Raw genomic sequence first — 22,021 nt, forward strand, 5'->3', positions numbered from 1 at the left:
GAAAGTGAAAACTGAGACTTGAAAACACATTGAAGAAAGCAGCTTACTGATTTGTAACCCAGAAAAGACAATTATGCATTGATAAATTGAATACTAATAATGCACTTAATGGAGGACAAGCCCAGGAGCCAGGGACTCTTCTATTTCTCAATTTCTGTACTGCCACTGGCTAGTACCGAGTCTTGGGCACATCCCCATATGTAGAACAAGAAAAGCTTAACTGACATTCTCAGACTGTGGGAATTGATTAAACGTTTATGAAGTACTTTAGGATCATGAAGGGAAGGCAAATGTCACTTGCTTAGTACCAAAATACAGCTACCTGTTAGGCTTGCAAATCCAATCATTAGGATTCTTTTGTGTCTACTTAACACAGCAAATCTTCAGTGAGTCAGTAAAGTGCATGTATATGTGAGTCCGTTTAGCAACTTCAGAGAAATGATTTTCTTCCAAATCTTTGTTGTCTCACAAGCCATGGCACTACCCAACCCAACTAGATGCAAAAGGAAACATGATGCGATCCACATTAAAGTTAGCTCTAGTTACTGACAAGCCAATAGCAAATGACTGAACACTATTAGGAATCACAGTGGAACTTTCTTTGTTAACTTACCAGAAATGTGACTCCTGAAAGTAATCCCAGGAAACAGTCGTCCTAACAAGACGTTCGTTAAAGGGAAAGTCCCTAGGCTTTCTTACATAAAGACGTCTGAAATGTTTGCAGACAGTGTCGACAGAAGGCTAAATTCGCGCAGACCCTAAGCTAATTCGCTAGGTAGTTCCAGCACCTGCTCGGTGGTGAGCGACTAGAGACTGGCGAGGCTGCTGAGCAAAGTGCTGATGCCATCTCCAGCTGCCCCTTTCCGCGAATGACAGTAACAATGAAAACACTGACAAAAGAGCTGGGAGGCCACCCCAAGCCACTGCTTGGCAATACTTCTACCCTACCCCCAACACACAGGAGCTGCACAGCCCAGAAAAGGCCCTCCTCTACCAGATCTCGCAGGCGGAGACCTCGTCTCTCGTCTGGCAACGTGAAAAAGTACTACCCGGCACTCCTTTCCAGACAGCCGAGCACCTGAAAGGTGAGGGGAACGCTGCCCGTCTCCGAACCGCCGGCGGAAGATTGAGAAGACTTCCTCGCAGGAGACGGGTGAGCCGAGCCGGCGGCGCACACGGCCAGACCCAGAGAACCGCCCGGGTCGCGGGCGCCTCTCGCACCGCCGGCGGGGAGCAACCGCGAGCGCAGGAACGCGCGTCCCTCCCTCGGCTCCGAGTGGGGGAAGCCGGGCTCGGGCGCCGGGCGAACCGTCCTCCCGGGGGTGGCAGCGCTCGGCCGCCCGCTTCCCCGGAGCCCCAGGAGGCGACAAGTAGGCTCGGGTCCGGAGCTCCGGGAGCACATTCTTGCCTCGAGCCCGGTCCCGAGGGAGGGCGCAGGCTGCCAAGGCGGCGACTCTCCCTCTCGCCCAACTCCGGGGTGAGCGAGAGGGCGTCCAGCCCCGGGCTGCCCGGCGGGATGCCACCCGGGTGGGGGAGGCGGCGAGGCCGGCCTCCGGGCCGCTCCCTCCCCACGCGGTCCTCCCGCCGCCGCGCGGAGCCGGGCCGCCGACCTCGGGCGGCCGGGCGCCGGGCCAGGCGGCGGCGGCGGGCAGACGGGCCGGCCGGCCTGGGGCCCTACCTGAGGCTGTGTACCAGCTCCCGGCGTGACTGGCTTCCCGGCAGACCACTCGGTTGGACATCTTGGTGCCTGTGCCGCCTATGGTGCACGAGGATGAATGAGGAGGCGGCGGCGGCGGCGGCAGGAGCGGCTCCGCGAGGGGACGAGACACCACGGGCCCAGCCCAGGAGGAGGCGGCAGCGGGGAGGGGATCAGCCCGGCCCAGGAGGAGGAGGAAGAGGAGGAGGAGGCGGCGGCCCAGGAGGAGGAGATGGCAGCCGGGGCGGTGGCGGCGGCAGCAACAATCACCACAAACTCCGGCGACCGCCGGAAGATGGGGCCCGCGGCGGCTTCACCGAAGCCCGGAAAGCCCCAGCCCCGGCCCCGGCCCCCGGACTCGCCGCTGCTCCCCAGCCGCGGCTGGTTCCGCCGAGCCGCCCCCACGGCCCCCTCCCCTCCCAGCTGGCCTCCCCGAGCCACCGCCGGTGACCCCACCCCCGTGACTCCGCGCCCGCCCCCTCCCCCCACCCCCCGCGGGACTCCCCGCACCCAACCCCACCCCCGGCTGGGCCCTCCAGCCCGCCCGGCCGCCGGCCCGCGGGCCCCGCCCCGCCCCGCTCCTCCTCCAGCCGCGCGGCGAGGTTAACGGCGGAAACCGGACAGGCCAGATGGCATCTGGGGTCGGGCGGCCCCGCGAGGAGGCAGCGGCGGCTGCAGCTCCGCGCACACAAAAGCCCAGGGCCGGGGCCTGAACCGGGGAAGGCAGACCCAGAGAAGAAGCAACGCTTCCTTACTCGCCACTCTAACGGGTCCTGCCCACTGAGCATGCCCAGCAGCCGCGGCCAGGCCCGCCGAGGAATCTCAACGTGCGCGCTCCGCTCTCCGGGCTTTAGCGGCAGCAGCGGCTGAGGGGGGGGGGAGCTGCGGGCGGGGGGGGGGGGAGGCAGGACGCAGCCGCAGGGCAAGCCCCCTCCCCCAGCCAACTTCCTTAAATGAAGAGCACCGAGAGCTGGCCGTTGCGGCTTTCCAAGAGGACAGTCCGTCTCCTCCTCCCCCCTCCTCCTCATACACACGAATCTTCAGTGGATTCACACCCCCAAGGTCTCAATCCTAGGGATGCAAGCCTGTGGCCACGCTGGGAAGTTCATTTGTAGAAGCAGGCACATGGTAGTGTGCCTGTGGTCTCTGCAAATGCTAATTTTTGCTTCACGGGGCCACCCTTACCACCTAATCTTGGCTTTGACACTGTAAACATTGATCTTGTTTCATTTTATACGGATGTAGGTGCATGCCTTAACTCCCTAATTAGATTCAAGCGTGATATAGCTAGCCTGTTATTCTCATCTATGAAGAGGGGATAATATATTCGAGAGCTGTCTCTAGGATTACAAGAGTTAATAAATGTAGAGCCTGACACAGTATGCATACAACAAACATTATTTCCAACCCTTCCTTCTCTTATAAATCCCAGTATTTCACGTAAGTGTCAGGAATAAAGAATTCCTTTAAAATTACAGAAGAATCACAGGAAAGTGGGGTATCTTGGACCTCGGAGGAAGTGTTATGAAGTAGATCATTCCAAAATTGGGAAGAAAATAAACGAAATTTGCATGTCTTTAATGAAAGATTTGTGTTAAAACCATAAAATTGTTATATCTGAATTTCATACTAAACAGATCGTTGGTAGGGTTCAAAGCAAATATCTGGCTGCCTAATATTCAAGTTTCCCTAGCGCCATAATATATTTATTTTTAATTTACTGTCCTGTTCCCACCCCTCCTCCCACTTTTTCAACTTTAAGCCCCAAGGATCTTGTGTGAGGTCCCAGGCCTAAAAGCCTCATCAATTACTGGAACATTTCTGACTTTCACACCTTTTCTAGTTATTAGATTAAATCTCCACCGATATGTATTTCTTTACTGAATTTTTAACCCTCTCACTTCGCCACTAACCTGCCAAAAGAGCAACATGTAATGCAGAAAAAGACAAAAAGGATGTGCCAAATAGCCGATTTAAAGATAACAAAAAGGCTGGTTGCAGCTGTAATTCCACCATACTTTTCCCGGAGCACCCAAAATCAGTGGTAAATGATGGCATGGTAAACTAGTAAACTTTCATCATAAATTCAAGGAAAGGAAAATGGTCGATATGGTTGACATAGCATTGATAAGCAGTGATAGCTCTTGAAGTTAATGATTCCTGATTCTGTTTCTATGACCCAAAACAAGGAGTGGAAAGGATACTGGATACAATGAACTAAGAAAGCTTCATATTTCAGGCTGGTCAAACTAGAAAATCAGATTTGAGTCATAACTCTGTTCCTCACCAGCTGTGATCATGGGCATCTAGTAATGTAACCTTTTCAAGCCTCAGTCTTCTCATTTTTCAAATGCAAACAGCAATATCTGACTCACAGGCTTCCTGTGAGAATCATTTTATTTAAATCATTTTAATTCACTTTACTTAAAGTGAAAATATTCTGAAAACAATTTATAAGCTGATCTTTGTTTCTTATCATTATCCTCTGCTCCTAGCAACAATCCTAGGACTCATTCCAAACTAGTAACCTAATTTAAATTTAAGCTTCCTCCCTATGAAAATGTTCTGCTGGAGGCTTCTTTCCCCAAAGGATTATTCTTACTAGCCAAACTGTTTGGCAATATGTACAATTCCCATATTATTAACAATTTCCATTATATCCACCAGGGATTTGGGTTTGACACTCCATAAACAGTCCTAGCAAAAGGTAAGATGGAATTCCTCAATAAGAGAGTCCTTATAAAGCAGACTTTAATAAGGCACCACTAGTCCTAGAACCCAACATATGTTCTATATTCGCTGCATCAGTCTGTATTAGCAAACAACTAGCACAACCACAATATCCATCAATATGAGACTTGTTACATATCCACCCATTAGAAAGAATAAGGTGGTGCTGTATACTGGTATAGAGAGCTAAAAAAAAAAAAAGAAAAGAAAAGAAAAGGCAAATTGCAGAGCAATGTACAAAGTATGCTACCATTCATGTAAAAATAAATACTTTAAAAATATATTTCCACACACTTGCATATACACAGAATACTTCTAGGAGGAAACACATAAATTGGTGACGGTACTTGTTTAGGTGGCTGAGGTACAAGGATGGATAAAAGATTTAAAATTTTGTGTATCTCTGGAATTTTGTGCCACATATAGTACCTAAACACACACACACAAAAAAAATACATCTTTAGGCTTGATTTCTGGAATCTAAATGGCAATAGTAAATTGAACATTTTTATAATTTACTTATCCACGGCAGACAGCTTGAGGAGTCCACTAAATACTAAAAGCCCCATACCCAAAAGATATTCTAGAATAAAACCACAGAGTTTTGAAAAAAAATCAAGGCTGAGAGACAAGTTTAGCATAAAGATGCTATTTTGATTTCAATTAAAACTGGTACTCTAAGAAAGACAAACACTATTATGATTTCTCTTACGTGTAGAACTTTAAAAAACAAAATGAATAAACAAAAAAGCAGAAACAGACACAGAACAAACTGGATGTTGCCAGAGGGGAGTAGGGCGGGGGTGGGAGGTGCACCTTCCAGTTATGGAATGAATAAGTCACAGAGATGAGAGGCATAGTATAGGGAATACAGTCGATGGTATTGTAATAGCATTGTATGGTAACAGATGGTAGCTACACTTGTGAGCACAGCATAACTTACAGAGTTATTGAATCACTATGTTATAAACCTAAAACTAATGTAACATTGTATGTCAACTATACTTCAATTTAAAAAAAAAAAAAAACCTAGGGGCACCTGGGTGGCTTAGATGGTTAAGCGTCTGCCTTCGGCTCAGGTCAAAATCTCAGGGTCCTGGGATCAAGCCATGTCAGGCTCCCCTCTCAGTGGGGAGTCTGCTTCTCTCTCTCCCTCTGCCCCTGCCTCTCCTGCTTGTGCTCTCTTTCTCTCTCTCTCTCTCTCTCTCAAACAAATAAAATCTTAAAAAAAAAAAAATAGTACTCCAATCTAGCATTGTTTGCCCTTCCATCAGAAGCTGAGCTTATTAAGTAATATTCATCAAACATTTAACTATGTACCTGACAATGAGCTAAGTACATATTTAGTGATTCTTATTAATACAAAAATTTGTCCACTACCAATTTTTTAATGAATTTTGTAAAACTTTTTTTCATATTTATTGTTAATATTATTTCGAATTCCCAGAAATGAAATAATAGTTAAAAGATTTTAAGGGTTTGGTTTTTTTTTTAAGATTTTATTTATTTATTTGACAGACAGAGATCACATGTAGGCAGAGAGGCAGGCAGAAAGAGAGAGGGGGGAAGCAGGCTCCCTGCTGAGCAGAGAGCCTGATGAGGGGCTTGATCCCAGAACCCTGGGATCACGACCTGAGCCGAAGGCAGAGGCTGAGCCACCCAGGCACCCCAAGGGTTTTATTTTTAAAGCTGATAAGAATTTTTTTTTTTTTTTAAGAAAATACATATTCATTACTGCCTGGCCCCTTTATATCTGGTGACCCATTTTCCACTATTATATTACTTTCCTACTTTTTTTTTTACTGGTCAAACTCAGCAAAGACCAAAATGCCAAGAAAAGTGAAAGGTTAAAAGACCTAGAATGCTCTCAATATATCCCATCATTATTACTTCTGTCCATCTTTTTAAGCTACCTTATTCAAGGATAGACTCTTGAAAGAAATATGTTGAAACTATTCACTTACCTCCCCTAAATTAATGGAGATCCACATAATGCAAAACACTAATTTCATATCCCAGAAGCCTAATTTAAATGTAGAGATTTTTAAATAAATAGATTCTCAATGATAGCCATTTGCAGCTTTCAACTTGTTCCCTTATTTCTACAGTGTGATATATGTATCAGGCCTCCCAATTTGTTAATGCCTTTTTGGAATCCAGTCCAGAAAAATATCTGGCTATAATATTTTATAATATCCCTACAGCCACTCTATCATGTTTCTAACAGGAAGTTATCAATCTTAAAATCCCACTATACCTTCTCCTAAATGAAATTTAAGCAAAGGTTCAATATTCTTCCCATAGGATCATCAGAATTAAGTAAACAATGCTGTCATTCTATCCAAACCATTTTTCTTTTTTTCAATTCAAGGTCTCCATTTCCTCTAAGAATCTATGCCTGGCTTGCTCTACTGGTCCTCCCACTAACCTACCTACCAATGTAACTCAAGAATTCACTCTATAGGGGCACCTGGGTGTTCAGTGGGTTAAGCCTCTGCCTTCCGCTCAGGTCCTGATCTCAGGGTCCTGGGATTGAGCCCTGCATCCCATCATCCCATCATCCCATCGGGCTCTCTGCTCAGCAGGGAGCCTGCTTCTTTCTCTCTCTGCCTGCCTTTCTGCCTACTTGTCATCTCTGTCAAAAAAAATAATAATAATAATTCATTCTATAACATATAGGTCTTTCTACTCTATTTCTGTATTTGTTTACTAAACAATAACCTATCCATTAAGCAATCGAAGGGTTGGAATGGTTTCTATAATACAATCGCCAGCTACATGTAAAATACATCATCAAAGTATAGAGAAACTTGCTTAACTGGTTCCTATTTCATCAGCTCACAGGAGTAAGTGATGTTCTCCATTCCCATGGTAAAACAAGGTTGAACTCTTGAAGCTTATAGACTACACTTTTTAGGAAATTCTCACATGATTGCAGGCTCCTCCCCAGGTTTGTGTGCATAACTAACACAGGTCAATAGTGTTCTCCAGCTAACTTAGGCCAGTTACACTAGGTATTACCATTACATAATTTAATTAAATATTACAGAAACCAATGAAATAAAAACACATAACGCAAAAGGTGTACAAAAATTAGGTGGAATGCTTTGGAAAGATTAAGTTAAAAACTGTCAAATCAGAAGCAGGTAAGAAGACTGGAGGCCGGAGAAAAAAATCATGAAAAAAAGCACAAGATTCTATAAATTACTGCTTAAATGTCTAAAAGCATACTTTCTCTCAAAAACCCTGATACTAAATGTGCAGACCATACACTACAGGAGTGGTTTGAGGAAGAAAAATGATACAGAATTCCAATCAGAGAACCCAATCACAGAGAAAAGATTGGAAAAGAAATATTAACAAGTGAATATAGATTATTACGTTTGGGTTTAAAAAAGAAACTGTTCAGTGTCATTTATGATTTCCTACCATGACTCACTTTTTCATTTACCAACTAGATATAAGGGTTTCTACTATACACACACAAGAGGATACTGATTTTCCCCCAAAAGAAAAATTCTAAGCACACCTAAGAGCATTAGAGCAGAGGGTAATACAGCATTAAGGGAAAGTAGCATTAAGCTGGATTTGAATCCCTGCCCCAAACTTATTTCCCCTATAACCTTGAGCAAGTTAACTAAATCTCATTTTTCTCATCTAAAAATGAGGTATTAAAATTAAACCTACCTCACAGGGTTTTGCGGATTTACAATTCATGTATTTAGCATGGTGCCTGGCACATGATAAGGGCTTGGTTAAGTAACATGTGCACTGCCAGCAAAAGATATGTCTATTCTCAGCTGTTACTTTAAAAAGTATCAATTTCAAGATTGAGTAATTTAAGCCCCAACTCAAAGATAATATAACACTAGAAGTAATGTAGCACTAGGCAGAGTACTGCATTACTTCTAAATGGTCTTCACCAGAAGTTCTATCAGAAATGCCTTGAAGAGTTTTTGTCAAATTCAGAAGCCAGGCTCTATCACAATATAATCAGGTTCTCCAGGGCTATTTACATATGAAATATATATGAAAAGTTCCCAAGTGGCTCTGATGTAAATCACGGATGAAGAACTGCTGTAAGATGATAAAACTATTGATGCCTTAATAAAAAATTACCCAATTAGTACTTAATCAAATGTTAAAATACCACAAAAAAGACTTGGGCAGATTAATGTAGGAAGTTGGCCAAATAACCAAAATGTATCAGATAGAATTAATATTTGCAGAAACTACTACATAAGCAAGAGATCCCAATCTTCGCAGGTTTTTCCTATGCAAATTATACACATCTGCAAGTTTAAATCAAAACCATGTCACCTCGCCCCAAGTGTCACTCCTACTGAAATAAGCTTTTCCAGTATTAAACTTAAGACATACCTCATATGTCTTAGCATAGCTCGTACCTCAACTTTTTTTCACATGTTTAGCATGGACACCCATCTTTAATGTGCTTCCAAAGCAGGGGTTCTTTTTCTTTTAAGTAAACTCTATGCCCAGGGTGGGGCTTGAACTCATCATCCTGAGATCAAGAGTTGCCTGCTACCAACCGAGCCAACCAGGTGCTCCCAAGGCAGGCTATCTCAACCTTAGCATGAACTGATATTTTGAACTGGATAATTCCTGTGGATGGGAGGGGTGTGCAGGCTGGCCTGTGTATTGTGAAATATTTAGCAGCATTCCTGGCCATTACCCACTAGATGCCAGTAGAACTCCACCTTACTTGAGCAGTGACACCCAAAATGTTTCTAGATGCAGCCAAATGTGCTCTGGAGTGAGAAGGCAAAGACATTCCACGCTGAGAACTACTTCCCTTAATATTCTTCCTGCCTGGCTTTCTTCAGTTTTCTTTTTCCAGAGCTAATGAATTATCTTAGTTTTTTCATACAGGACAAAGTAAGCAGACCCCCAAAAAAGGACTGGCTGGTGTTTTTTATTGCCAAAAGCAGCAATGATGTGAACTCACACAAGTACTTCTCACGTGGCTCTCTATCAGCAACACACTGGCAGAACTGGGTTTGAATGCCATTCAAGCACTTACCAGCAGTGTGGTCTTGAGCAAGTCACTTAATCTCTCCAAATGTTTCCTCATCTGCAAAATGGGAATAACAATATCTGCTTTGTAGAGTTGCTATATTAAAGATAATTTAAGTAAAATAGTACTTATGCCTGATACACAGAATTGTAATAAAAGACAGCTATTACTATATTACTACCACAAAGGTTTATAGCAATGAAGGATATTGCACAACCTCCACAATGCTCATAGCAATACTCCAACTTGACTGTGCATTAGAGTCACCTGTGATGTTAAAAACTGAAGATGCCTAGATCCCACCCTCCAAGAGGTCCAAGGATAACGCTGAGAAAAACTGGCTGAGCTTTTTCTTTAGGTTGAACTTTGACTCTGGTGTACATTCATGTTGTAAAACTCTGCAGCATTCTAAGACCCAAGAAAGAAGCAATTCATGAAAATAACTGAACCGTATTATTACCGTATTAACCGTGTATTTCTCATATAAAACAAAAACCACTTTCAAATAGTGACATTTTAACAGTTTATTTTGAACGTCATTTAAAAACAAAGTTAAAGACAATCTGAGAAAAAATTGCACAGAATATACTCATTAAATAAGTATGGTGATTAAATCAAAATAAGGAATATATGTTTTCTTCTGCAATTCCGGAAATAAGTTCTGTTGTCCTGACGGTTCTTCCAAAAAAGGGGGAAAAATCATGGCAATTAAAGCTGCCTCTTAATCATGTAAATCTACAGTAGAAATCAAAATTTTCTGTTCTTCCCAGTAAGTCAGTTTCGATCTTCAAACTGTGCCTTGTTTTTTAAAAGATAGGATGCTAGAAATTCAATGGGATTTGGTGGTCTGTAAGGGAAAAGAAATCCAAAGTTTAGAAATTTATATTCTAAGCATATTAATTTAAAATGTACTGTTCCATAACAAAAACACATCTTTTTCAGCTTAATTTTCATTTTACTTTCAAAGGCCATTTGTGGTAAATACGGTGAATGAAATATGCAAGTAAATCAGTCAACAACATAGTGAAAAGAGACTGAAAGTTTTGTTATGGCTTAAATCTGGTTATAACACAATTGTAAAACACGAGTTTCAAAAATGTAATTTTTGGGACGCCTGGGTGGCTCAGTTGGTTAAGCGGCTGCCTTCGGCTCAGGTCATGATCCCAGCGTCCTGGGATCGAGTCCCACATCGGGCTCCTTGCTCGGCAGGGAGCCTGCTTCTCCCTCTGCCTCTGCCTGCCTCTCTGTCTGCCTGTGCTCGCTCACTCTCTCTCCCTCTGTCTCTGACAAATAAATAAATAAAATCTTAAAAAAAAATTTAAAAAAAAAAATGTAATTTTTGGCAATGGGATGACAATTATGCAGGGGAAATAATGACTTAAAGGGGTCACGAGGGAAAATTCTGGGATCCTGACAGTATACAGTTACTTGATCTGAGTCCAAGTTATGTGGCTACATTTGGATTCTGAAAACTCATCAAACAGTACACCTATGATACGCACAATTTTTCCTGCAGGTATTATTACCTTTCAATAAGAGTACAAAAACAATATAGGAAAATGGCTATAGCATCACTGAGACAAGTGGATGAACCCCCAAAAACTAATCAAAGGATTCAATATTCATTTGGACAAAAAAGTACTGGTATGTTTCTTTTTAAAAAGGCACCTCTCAGGATGCCTGGGTGGCTCAGTTGGTTTCAGTCCAGGTCATGATCCTGGGGTCTTGGGATCAAGCCCCATATTGGGCTCCTTGCTCAGCAGGGGGCCTGCATCTCCCTCTGTCTGCCACTCCCCCTGCTTGTGACCTCTCTCTCTGACAAGTAAATAAAATCTTTAAAAAAAAAACCAAAGTCACCTCTATTTTACTTCAAATACTTAAATCAATAATAGTTCTAATACTACTACCACACAGTACAACCGAGAAGTTAAACCTATTTTAAAATTAAGAAGTGGTAAGGGCATCTGGGTGGCTCAGTTAAGCAGTTAAGCATCTGCCTTTGGCTCAAGTCATGATTCCAGGGTCCTGGTCTCTGGTCCACAGAAGTCTGCTTCTCTCTCACCCTCTGCCTACTGCTCTGCCTACTTGTGCTCTGTCAAATAAATAAATAAAATCGTTAAAAGAAATTAAGTGGTGGGAGAATGGGGAATTGGAGGAAGGTGCTCAAAGGTACACACTTCCAGTTACAAGATAAGTAAACACCAGGGCTATGATGTACGACACAATGAGCACAGCTAACACTGCTGTGGGATAGAGAGCAAAGTTGTTAAGGGGAATACCTAACAGTTCTCATCACAAGAATTTCTTTTTTTTTTTTTTCCTTTTTATTGCATCTATCTGAGGTGGTGGATATTAACTAAACCCACTGTGGAAATCATTTCATAATATACGTAAATCAAGCCACTATTCTATATGCCTTAGGTTTATATAGGGATATATATTATTTCTCAATAAAACAAGGAAAAATGTTAACAAAAAATATATTTCATATTATTACTTTTCCTTAAAGTATTCTTGCTAAGAAAACAAGTCAAAAGACAAAAAGTTGGGGGAATCAGCTATTTAAAACCCTACTATGAAAAGGCATATTTAGGATTAATTTACAATGATCTCAAAACATTCCCTTAGATTTTTTTTTTTTAAAGATTTTATTTATTTATTTGAGAGAGAATGAGTGAGAGAGAACATGAGAGAGGAGAAGGTCAGAGGGAGAAGCAGACTCCCCAAGAAGTTGGGAGCCCGATGCGGGACTCGATCCCGGAAGTCCGGGATCATGACCTGAGCCGAAGGCAGTCGCTCAACCAACTGAGCCACCCAGGCGCCCCCATTCCCTTAGATTTTAAACCGTCTTTTGAACTACCTAGACATAAACAATTTTTCACACATTTATAATTAATTTCATGAATAATTTTGCCAGAATTCCTTATGTAAAAAGTGTATTTACCAATAGCATGTTACTTAAAAACTTCAAATTTTTCCTTCTAGCATTTAAAGCAATATTTATAATCCCCTGATATCAACCTTCTATAGATAAAGGATAATAATATATATAAAAGATACCCTATTTTAATTAACAGTATTAGAGCCAAGACATATCCTGCAGTCATAAATAAATCCTATTTTATACACATAACCAACTTATGAAAACATTTTTCTTATTGGATTTGCTTATACAAAAAGAACTAAGGTAGGATTACAAGGAAAAAACATGTACAGAAAAAAACTTGTGATGCTGCTAACAAAGAAATATAAACAAAATAGCTTGGCAAGACAAGTTTATAATAACATTCATGCTGCTGAGGTTATGATAGTGGAAGAAATTTGAGGACAAACTTTTGGACAGAAAAGTGATTTTATGTGTCAAACACTGTAATAGTCATGTTCCTCAAACTAGCAAATCAACTCTTGTAAATTTATCATAAGAAAGTAATTAGGAGGGGTGCCTGGGTGGCTCAGTGGGTTAAAGCCTCTGCCTTTGGCTCAGGTCGTGATCTCAGGGTCCTGGGATCGAGCCCCACATCGGGCTCTCTGCTCAGCGGTGAGCCTGCTTCCCCCTCCCTCTCTCTTTCTGTCTACTTGTAATCTCTGTCTGTCAAATAAATAAATAAAATCTTTAAAAAAAAAAAAAAAGAAAGTAATTAGGAGCACCTGGGTAGCTCAGTCATTAAGCATCTAACTTCCGCTCCCACTTGGGTCATGATCACCGGCCCTGGGATGGAGCCCCACATCAGGCTCCCTACTGGTGGGGGTGGGGGGCGGGACAGGAAGCCTGCTCTTCCTCTCCTACTCCCCCTGCTTGTATTCCCTCTCTCACTGTGTCTCTGTCAAATAAGTAAATAAAATCTTTAAAAAAAAAGAAAGTAATTAAACAGGGGTACCTGGGTGGCTCAGTTATGTGTCTGCCTTCAGTTCAGGTCATAATCCCAGGGTCCTACTCAGTGGGGAGCCTATTTCTCCCTCTACTTCTGTCCCTCCCCCCACCTCTTGCTCTCTTGAGCATGCTCTCAAATAAATAAAGTCTTAAAAGAAAAATTAAACAAAGGCAAAAGAAACATTAAAACATATAAAGTGCCTGCTAATTTACATTAACAAAGAAAATTGGACCTATGTGTTCTACAATGAGAAAATGGCTAAGTTAATTGCAGTATTATTATAATATAATCACAATGGCTATGTAGAGATAAGGAAAAAGTTTTAAATTCTAATATTAAGTAAAAAGAACACATATAATTACATGTATACCATGATTCCAAAGCTTTACAAATAGACATATGATCCAACACTAGTAGAGATAAATCAAAGTGTCTGAACTGATGAGATTATGGCTGACTTATTTTTAATTCTAACATCCAAAATTTTCTTCTATTTTAAAAATAACACTATTAATGATATTCCTTTTTTTCTCTTTTTTTTAAACTAATGATATTTCAATTGGGGAAGTCTTTATTTAGCATTCTCTGGTAACTCCATTTGCAGACAGTATCATCTTACCTTTCTTTCGCAAGCACAGCAAGTCCCTGTAATAAAATAGGCACAACTGTCTGATCCAGGTAGGCACGAGTTGGCAAAGACTGGAGATCCACTTTCTGTTTTGATGACTTTTCTGCATTAATCTTCTCATTGTCTACTATCCTCTAGTGGATTCAAAAAACATGCATGTATATTACAAATAACTAGATTATTCTGAGTGCTAAACAAAAATTAAGGGACATATGACACTAATAAAAAAGGCAAATCAATGACTAGAAAGCTGATACTGAACAGCAAATCTCAAATAAAATCAGGCCCGTTTCTAAATTCCATTTAAACTTTTCCTCTCTGAAGGCAACACAGTATCTCATTCTTTTATTTACTTATTTTAATTAAGTAGGCTCCATACCCAATGTGGGGCTTGAACTCAGGAGCCTAAGATCAAGCACTGCACATGCTATGGACTGAGTAAGCCACACATTCCTGTATCTCCAGATCCTACTCCTTCTCCCTTTCCTTCTGCCTGTTTAGGAGTAAATACAAGTGCTTTTTTTTTTTTTTTTTCCATAAGAATACCTTCTTACACTGTGCTTCAAAAAATCGGGACAGGACACTAAGTAGCACTGAATCACTGAGAAAGCTAGACCTGTTTCAATTCTTTCATTACAGACAGTATCAAGGACAAAGACTCACTTTGGCATTGATAGATCTGTAACACTTCTGTAACATTTGCTAAACTCTTAACCCAGAGAGCAGGCAGAGCTTTCCAATGGCAATAGAATATACGTAAAATTTCTTACCACCATTTTGTATTCAGTTTTCATTTTTATGGTTATCCTCTATCAAAATAAGAATGTTTTTCCATTTGTTTCTTTTTTAAAGAAATGCCTTCGTGATTTTTTTTTAAGGATTTTATTTATTTATTTGACAGATAGAGACCACCAGTAGGCAGAGACGCAGGCAGAGAGAGAGGGTAAAGCAGGCTCCCTGCTGAGAAGAAACCCCAATGCTGGGCTCAATCCCAGGTCCCGAGATCATGACTGAGCCAAAGACAGAGCTTTAACCCACTGAGCCACCCAGACACCCCAAATAAAATCTTTTTTAAAAATAAATAGAATAAATAAAAGTGAATAGAATCAAGAAAAATATTAAGTAAATGGTAGCCAAAAAATAGGGGAAATTACTAATCTGGAAAAGATCATTAATGTGATATTTAAATGATGTTTAAGAAACAACTTATAATTTCTACTCCTAAAGAATCCCCAAATTTTAGGTCTTTGACATAGATTCATCTGACATCCAGAACATCAAAAATTGCTTTATTGAAAAACTTCACATTCTTTTACAAATTGACCATTTTAGAAACTTAGAAATAAGAGCCTATCTAAAAGGCAAAACATTGGGGCACCTGGGTGGCTCAGTGGATTAAAGCTTCTGCCTTCAGCTCAGGTCATGATCCCAGGGTCCTGGGATTGAGCCCTGCATCAGGCTCTCTGCTCCGCAGGGAGCCTGCTTCCCCCTCTCTCTCTGCCTGCCTCTCTGCCTACTTGTGATTTCTGTCTGTCAAATAAATAAATAAAATCTTCAAAAAATAATAAATAAAAGGCAAAACATTATTAAGAACATTTTCATTTAAATGAACTTCTGGGGGCACCTGAGAAGCTCAGTCAGCTAAACGTCTGCCTTCGACTCAGGTCATGGTCCTAGGGTCCTGGGATGGAGCCTCACATCAGACTCCCACCCTCAGCAGGAAGCCTACTTCTCCCTCTCTCTCTGACCCTCCCCCAGCTTGTGCTCACTCTCTCTTAAATGAATAAATTTTAAAAAATAAAATAAAATAAATGAACTTTTGGGGCACCTGGCTCAGTTGGTAGAGCATGCAATCTTGATCTCAGGGTGTGGGCTCGAGCTCCATACTGGGTATAGAGATTACTTAACAATAAAATCATTTGAAAAAAACTGAACTTTAACTTCAATCATACTCAAACTGGATATAAATGAGTCAACAACAACAAAAAAGAAAACATTTTCTAGACTTAGTTTTTTAGACAATTTTATTTTGTAAAAAGTGGTAAAAAACAAAAAAAACCAACTTTAATCATATACCCAAAATATATATATAGACCATGGTTTCCAAAGATAGTTCCCAAAACTATGTCTACCAACTATTCTAATTTTGCTCATTTTCCATCTTTTTTGAGATTTATAATGTTTGAGACAATAATGTTCTATACCTAACTAATGGTAAAACAGTTATTTATTTGCTCATGGATTAAGAAATTTATTGTTCGGGGCGCCTGGGTGGCTCAGTGGGTTAGGCCGCTGCCTTCGGCTCAGGTCATGATCCCAGGTCCTGGGTTCAAGCCCCACATCGGGCTTTTGCTCAGCAGGGAGCCTGCTTCCTCCTCTCTCTCTGCCTGCCTCTCTGCCTACTTGTGATTTCTCTCTGTCAAATAAATAAATAAAATCTTTAAAAAAAAAAAAGAAATTTATTGTTCCTTGGTAAATCTTAACAGATAATACTCATATACAACAAAAACTAACCATTTACATGGCATTCCAATGCCTTCAATAAGAAACAGCAACACCTGAACAATTCCTATAGATTTTATAATAAACCTCTTGACCAAATCCTCTCATTTATTTATTCAAATATTTAATATCTACCATGTGCCAACTGCCATGATTAATTTTAGTTGAGCCCAAATCCTGAATTAATCTAAAAAAATATTTATCCAAATTACCACACCCCCCCCAAAAGGTAAAAGGTGTTAACAGTATACAGCAATAATCACAAAAATGGGGAAAAAATAAGGGGAGCCCTAGGATTGTCCCAGCTTACTGCTTCCTGCCTCAAAAACTTATAGGATGCTTCCTGCCTAGAAAACTGATAGGATGCAAAGAAAACTTATAGAACCAAAGCAGAGCCCAGAAGTCTCCCTGAGCTGAGAAGCCAGACTTGAAACTTCAGGGAGATCAAGACAACTAGAACTTTTAGGACAAAGTATTGCAAAGTGCATGGAGAGGAGAGAGATGTGCAGAAAGAGACTAAAGAGATTGCCTAGCAGTCTTCAAGTGAATACTTATCAGGGTATGCATAACAGTAAACTCCGCAAGGCCAAGGGAAAAAACACCTAGAATGAGCGGGAGACATAATCCCTACAGCTCATCCAAGGCCAGGAATAGTTCATGTTCCTGTGACCCAAAACTGGAAAACTAATACATTGAAACACTGAGGGAAATGAAAGAGGAGGATATTAGGCCTAAATTAAAGGGTGGTCTTGTTCTACCTAACAAAGCTTAAAGCAAACCTCAAAAGAATCAAACTGTTCCTCAGTAACTTAAGTGTGTCCTAGGACAAAGCTCAAGAATGTCTGAAAGAGGGTGCCTGGGTGGCTCAGCCAGGTGAGCAACTTGCCTTACAGCTCAGGTCATGATCCTGGACTCCCAGGATCGTGTCCCATGTCAGGCTCCCTGTTGTGTGGAAAGTGTGCTTCTCCCTGGGACCCTCCCCATTCTCCTGCTCTCACTTTGTCTCTCAAAATAAAAAACAAAAACAAACAAAAACAAATAAAAAAAAACTTAAAAAAAAAAAAGTTTGAAGGATTACAAAAATAAAAATAACCAGTACCCAACAAGGTAAAATGCACAATGCCCAGCCTCCAATAAGAAATCACCATACAGGCAAAGAAGCAGGATATATTACCCATAATGAGGGAAAAATTCAACCCACAGAAATAGACCCAGAAATGATACTGATAGAACAGGCAGTGCTATTAACCAGTTATTATAACATCTTCCACACCTTCAAGAAGGGAGAGGAAAACATAAGTAAATCAAGCTTACAGAGTACTTTTGAAGAAATAATGGCTGAAATTTTTCCAAATTTCATGAAAACTCTAAAGCCACAGATCATGGGGCGCCTGGGTGGCTCAGTGGGTTAGGGCCTCTGCCTTCGGCTCAGGTCATGATCTCAGAGTACTGGGATCGAGCCCCGTATCGGGCTCTCTGCTCGGCAGGGAGCCTGCTTCCTCCTCTCTCTCTGCCTGCCTCTCTGCCTACTTGTGATTTCTGTCTGTCAAACAAATAAATAAAATATTTTAAATAAATAAATAAATAAATAAAGCCACAGATCCAAGAAACTCGCCGAATCCTAAGCACAATAAGCATATTTTTATTTAAAAACTACACAAAGACATATCATAATCGAATCATTTAAAACCCATAATAAAATCATAAAAGCACCAAAAGAATACACTTTTAAGTATGCAAGAGCAAAGAAAGGAGTGATGGCAGATAATCTGTCACAAACAATGTCAGCCGAAATGAAACGACAGTGGAGCAGAGCAAATCTATACCTAGCAAAAATATCTCAGCAATAAAGACCAAAAAAAAAAAGGACAAAATAATGATTTTTCAGACATTCAGAAGTTTGAAGAATTCCTTACCAGCAGACCAGCAGACCTACACTACAAGAAATGTTAAAAGCAGCCCTTAAGGCAGAAGGAAATCTGGATCTACACAAAAGAATGAAGAGTCAAGGAGCACTTGGGTAGCTCAGTCTCTTTGGCTGAGGTCATGATCTTAGGTTCCCAAGATCGAGCCCCACATTCAGCTCCCTCTCAGCAGAGAGCCTCCTTCTCCCTCTCCCTCCCCCTGCTTGAGCAAATAAATAAATAAAATCTTAATATAAATAAATAAATAAATAAAATCTTAATTAAAAAAAAAAAGGAAGAGGGGCGCCTGGGTGGCTCAGTAGGTTAACCCTCTGCCTTCAGCTTGGGTCATGATATCAGGGTCCTAGAATCGAGCCCCGCATCAGGCTCCCCTCAGCTCCCTCAGATGGGAGCCTGCTTCCTCCTCTCTCTCTGCCTGCCTCTCTGCCTACTTGTGATCTCGCAGAGTCAAGATGGCAAATATGGGAAATGGTACATATGTGGGTAGCTGCGAAATATTCCTTTCTCTTACTGTTTAAATCTCTTTTAAGATAGTTAACTTTTTATTTTTCTTTAAAAGGTTAATTACAGGATTTATAACATAAATGGAAGTAAAATATGTAACAGCAGTACAAAGGCCAGTTGAGAGAAAAATGGGAGAATACTGTTGTAAGGTTTTGGTTTGTTCTTTTTTTTTTTTTTTTTTAAAGATTTATTTATTTAAGAGAGAGAGAGAACAAGCAGGAGGAAGGGCAGAGAAAGAGAATCTTTCAAGCTCCTGCTGAGCTAGGAGGCTGACTGGGGGCTGGATCCCCCAACTCAAGAAATCATGACTTAAGCTGAAACCAAGAGTCCAACACTCAACCGACTGGGCCACCCAGGCACCCTTTTTCTAAGGTTTTTGTACTATACACAAAATGAAATAATACCACTTGAAGGTAAATTGTGAAGTTAGGCTTGCATGCTATAAACCGTAAAGCAAGCACCTAAAAAGAAATTATAACATATAAGCCAATAAAGGAAATAAAACAGATTAAGAGAAAAAGTAGCAGCAGCTACAGACTAGCGGTTTCCAACTTTCAAATACCACAACAAATTAAAGATTACACAATGAACAAAGGGACTAACACAGGAATGTTTACTCTATTTTGCCAAGTAAAAACTTACAAATAAACTCTTATTTTACTACCATTAATTCATAAAGAATGGGCACTTTAAAATTACAGAAGCAGAAGACTGATCACCAAACAATGTATCATTATCAAACACTCCCTTGCTCTCACCTTTTTTCTCACTTTACCAGGGAAATTGGTCTGAGGACCTGAGAGAAAGACTCTCAGAATCACTGCTCTAATGTATCATGACTCTGCCTTCATATACAAGCACCATCAAGAAAAGACTGCTGATGGGGCGCCTGGATGGCTCAGTTGTTAAGCATCTGCCTTCAGCTCAGGTCATGATCCCAGGGTCCTGGGATGGAGCCCCAAGTCAGGCTCCCCGCTGGGTGGGAAGCCTGCTTCTCCTTCTCCCCCTCCCCCTGCTTGTGTTCCCCCTCACTCTCTGTCAAATAAATAAAATCTTTAAAAAATAAAAAATAATAAAAAGTTTTTAAAAAAAGACTACTGATGTGTATAAAGAAGTTTCTTAAATGAACAGAACACAAAGTGGTGTAGAGGATCTTCACCAGGTTCAATTAAAGATTACATTATGAAAAGAAGTTCTCTTCTTAATACTGATATCAAATGCAGAAACATTCCTAGCAATTTCCTAAGGCACAGAGTGGTCATTCCACATGCCAGGGAACTCAAGATCATCAACACAATTTAACTGTACCTCGAAAATGTCAACCTCCCTGGGTTTAACACACAGCCCTCCACTTACTTCGTGGTGACCTTACACAAGTTACTCAACTTCTCTGAGCTTTACAGGACTGAAAATACATAAAAATTACTTAGCAGTGTGCCTGGCACACAGTAAAAGTAAAGAAATGTTAGCAGCTGTTACTATTATTACTCTGCTTGGTAATACTCCTGCCCACATTTACCCAAACTTAATCACTGGCAATGTCTTCTCCCCTGACCCCCCAGTAAAACACACATATCCCCTGGAAACCTATTTTCCTAACCAATTCCACCCAGCTTTGGCTAATTCACTTGTCCTAGCATTTATTCATTCATTTACAAACAACTTCTACTTTTAAACAACAACCTCCTGGTACGTATATGAAAAAGCTCTAAGAAAGTATACCTCCTTTTTATGTTTTTCACATGAATTCTTTGAGTTCAGACTTAACTACGTAAGGCAAAAACAATGTCTATTACGTGTGTTATACCTTCCAATGGTATCTACTACTGAACGCAAAGAAATCAAGATTTATTAAATGTTGACTCCACCAGCACACTATTCTACTACAAAGACAACGGGTGCAATTTTAATGTGCAGTTTTTCCAAAGCATATTCCAACAGCTTCATTAATACCCACCATGGAAAACGATTGTGCCATTAGTAATGCATGTTCGTTTCTTTATATCATTTTCAAAAGTTCAACCTCTTGACTCAAAACTAATTTGAACGTCCGTTTACCACGAAGTATTAGTACCGCTAATAAAACAGGCTACCCATAATTTGATACTATTTAGTTCATGCTGATAAAGTTTTCCCTTGTGCAAAGCAACCTAGTAAAAATGGATCCCAAGTTTTCTCCAGCTCATAAGAGACATTCAGATACGGCATAAGACCCGGGCGAATTACCTCGACATTGTCTGTGAGACCGTACTCAGAGTGAGGGTTTTCTGCAACCTAGAAAACAAAACACAGGTCACTGAGACGTGAGCCACCCCTTCACGCTACACACCGCCACCCTGAAGCCAGGGCCTCCTGGTACCTGCGTCTGTCCCTCCAGCATCTGCTCTGGCTCCATGGCGGACCCTGCAAGTCACAATCCCCGGAAACCAGTCTTGGAAAACAAGAAGAACCGTGAGTTACCCGGGAGATTTCAACACGAAGATGCCAGGATGGAGTCCAGCCCAGCCCCCGACCCCGCCCCTCACCCCCACCTGGGCGCGGGAGCACCCGGAGCAGTAGAGGAGCAAGCTGGGACAGTCCAACACAGGGCGCCCGCATCAGGTCCGGAAGCTCCGCAGCTGTCCCAAGAACCTAGAAGAGGTGGAAAAGGTGGGGGGAAGGGAGCTGATTACCCGCGCCCAAGCCGCTGGTTCTTAAGAGCGCTGCACCGCTCCACCAACTCCCAGCACAAACCGCTTCAGCCGTAAGTGACGGATGTCGCACAACTGCCGCGCCTGCGCAGAACTCCCCGGCGTGTCTGGGCGGGGAAGGATTGGGTACTGTGCTGAGTCTACTTTTCCCTGTGTGGTCGACAGAGTGGCAAAAATCTGACCCCAGAGGTTGTGGGAGGCTAGTTCTTCAACCTGCCTACCCCAGGCGAGCAACACCCCAGTTGCAAACGCAGTGCTGTAAACATCCCGCAGCTCGCAGGGGTTCGGCCCGCCCATCTCTTAGTGCTGCCTGGTCTTCCGCGGAAGCTCTTCAGCGTGGAAGCGAAATCATCCGTCCGCTGGGTGATTCTTACCAAAAAATTAGACCTAAGCTAAGCAGTCTACGAAAGAATGTCAGTATTTTATTCTAAAGAGGTGG

General features: G+C 41.6%; 2 protein-coding genes across 3 annotated transcripts in view; both read right to left on the bottom strand.

Annotated features, from left to right (window-relative positions):
• The window catches only part of MEMO1 (mediator of cell motility 1), a 123,482-nt gene extending 120,983 nt beyond the window's left edge, over positions 1–2,499 (bottom strand). The window contains 2 exon segments of the mRNA XM_047744152.1: positions 1,679–1,758; positions 2,213–2,499. Of these exon segments, the coding sequence (XP_047600108.1) occupies positions 1,679–1,758; positions 2,213–2,484 (352 nt within the window). The 5' untranslated portion in view covers positions 2,485–2,499.
• A 7,471-nt stretch (positions 2,500–9,970) lies between these two features.
• DPY30 (dpy-30 histone methyltransferase complex regulatory subunit) lies at positions 9,971–21,648 on the bottom strand. 2 transcript variants are annotated; one of them, XM_047743824.1, is made up of 5 exons: positions 21,565–21,648; positions 21,252–21,323; positions 21,119–21,166; positions 13,953–14,095; positions 9,971–10,308 (listed from the first exon to the last, which is right to left on the bottom strand). In XM_047743824.1, exons 2-5 carry the CDS (start codon positions 21,285–21,287, stop codon positions 10,236–10,238), a joined length of 300 nt encoding a protein of 99 aa, XP_047599780.1. In that variant the 5' UTR covers positions 21,288–21,323; positions 21,565–21,648; the 3' UTR covers positions 9,971–10,235. The 2 variants fall into 2 exon arrangements, with proteins under 2 accessions (XP_047599780.1, XP_047599781.1); XM_047743825.1 differs by having other exon boundaries at positions 21,424–21,626.
• Positions 21,649–22,021: the final 373 nt, after the last annotated feature.

Source organism: Lutra lutra, chromosome 9, assembly GCF_902655055.1.
Source record: "Lutra lutra chromosome 9, mLutLut1.2, whole genome shotgun sequence".
NCBI lineage: Eukaryota > Metazoa > Chordata > Mammalia > Carnivora > Mustelidae > Lutra > Lutra lutra.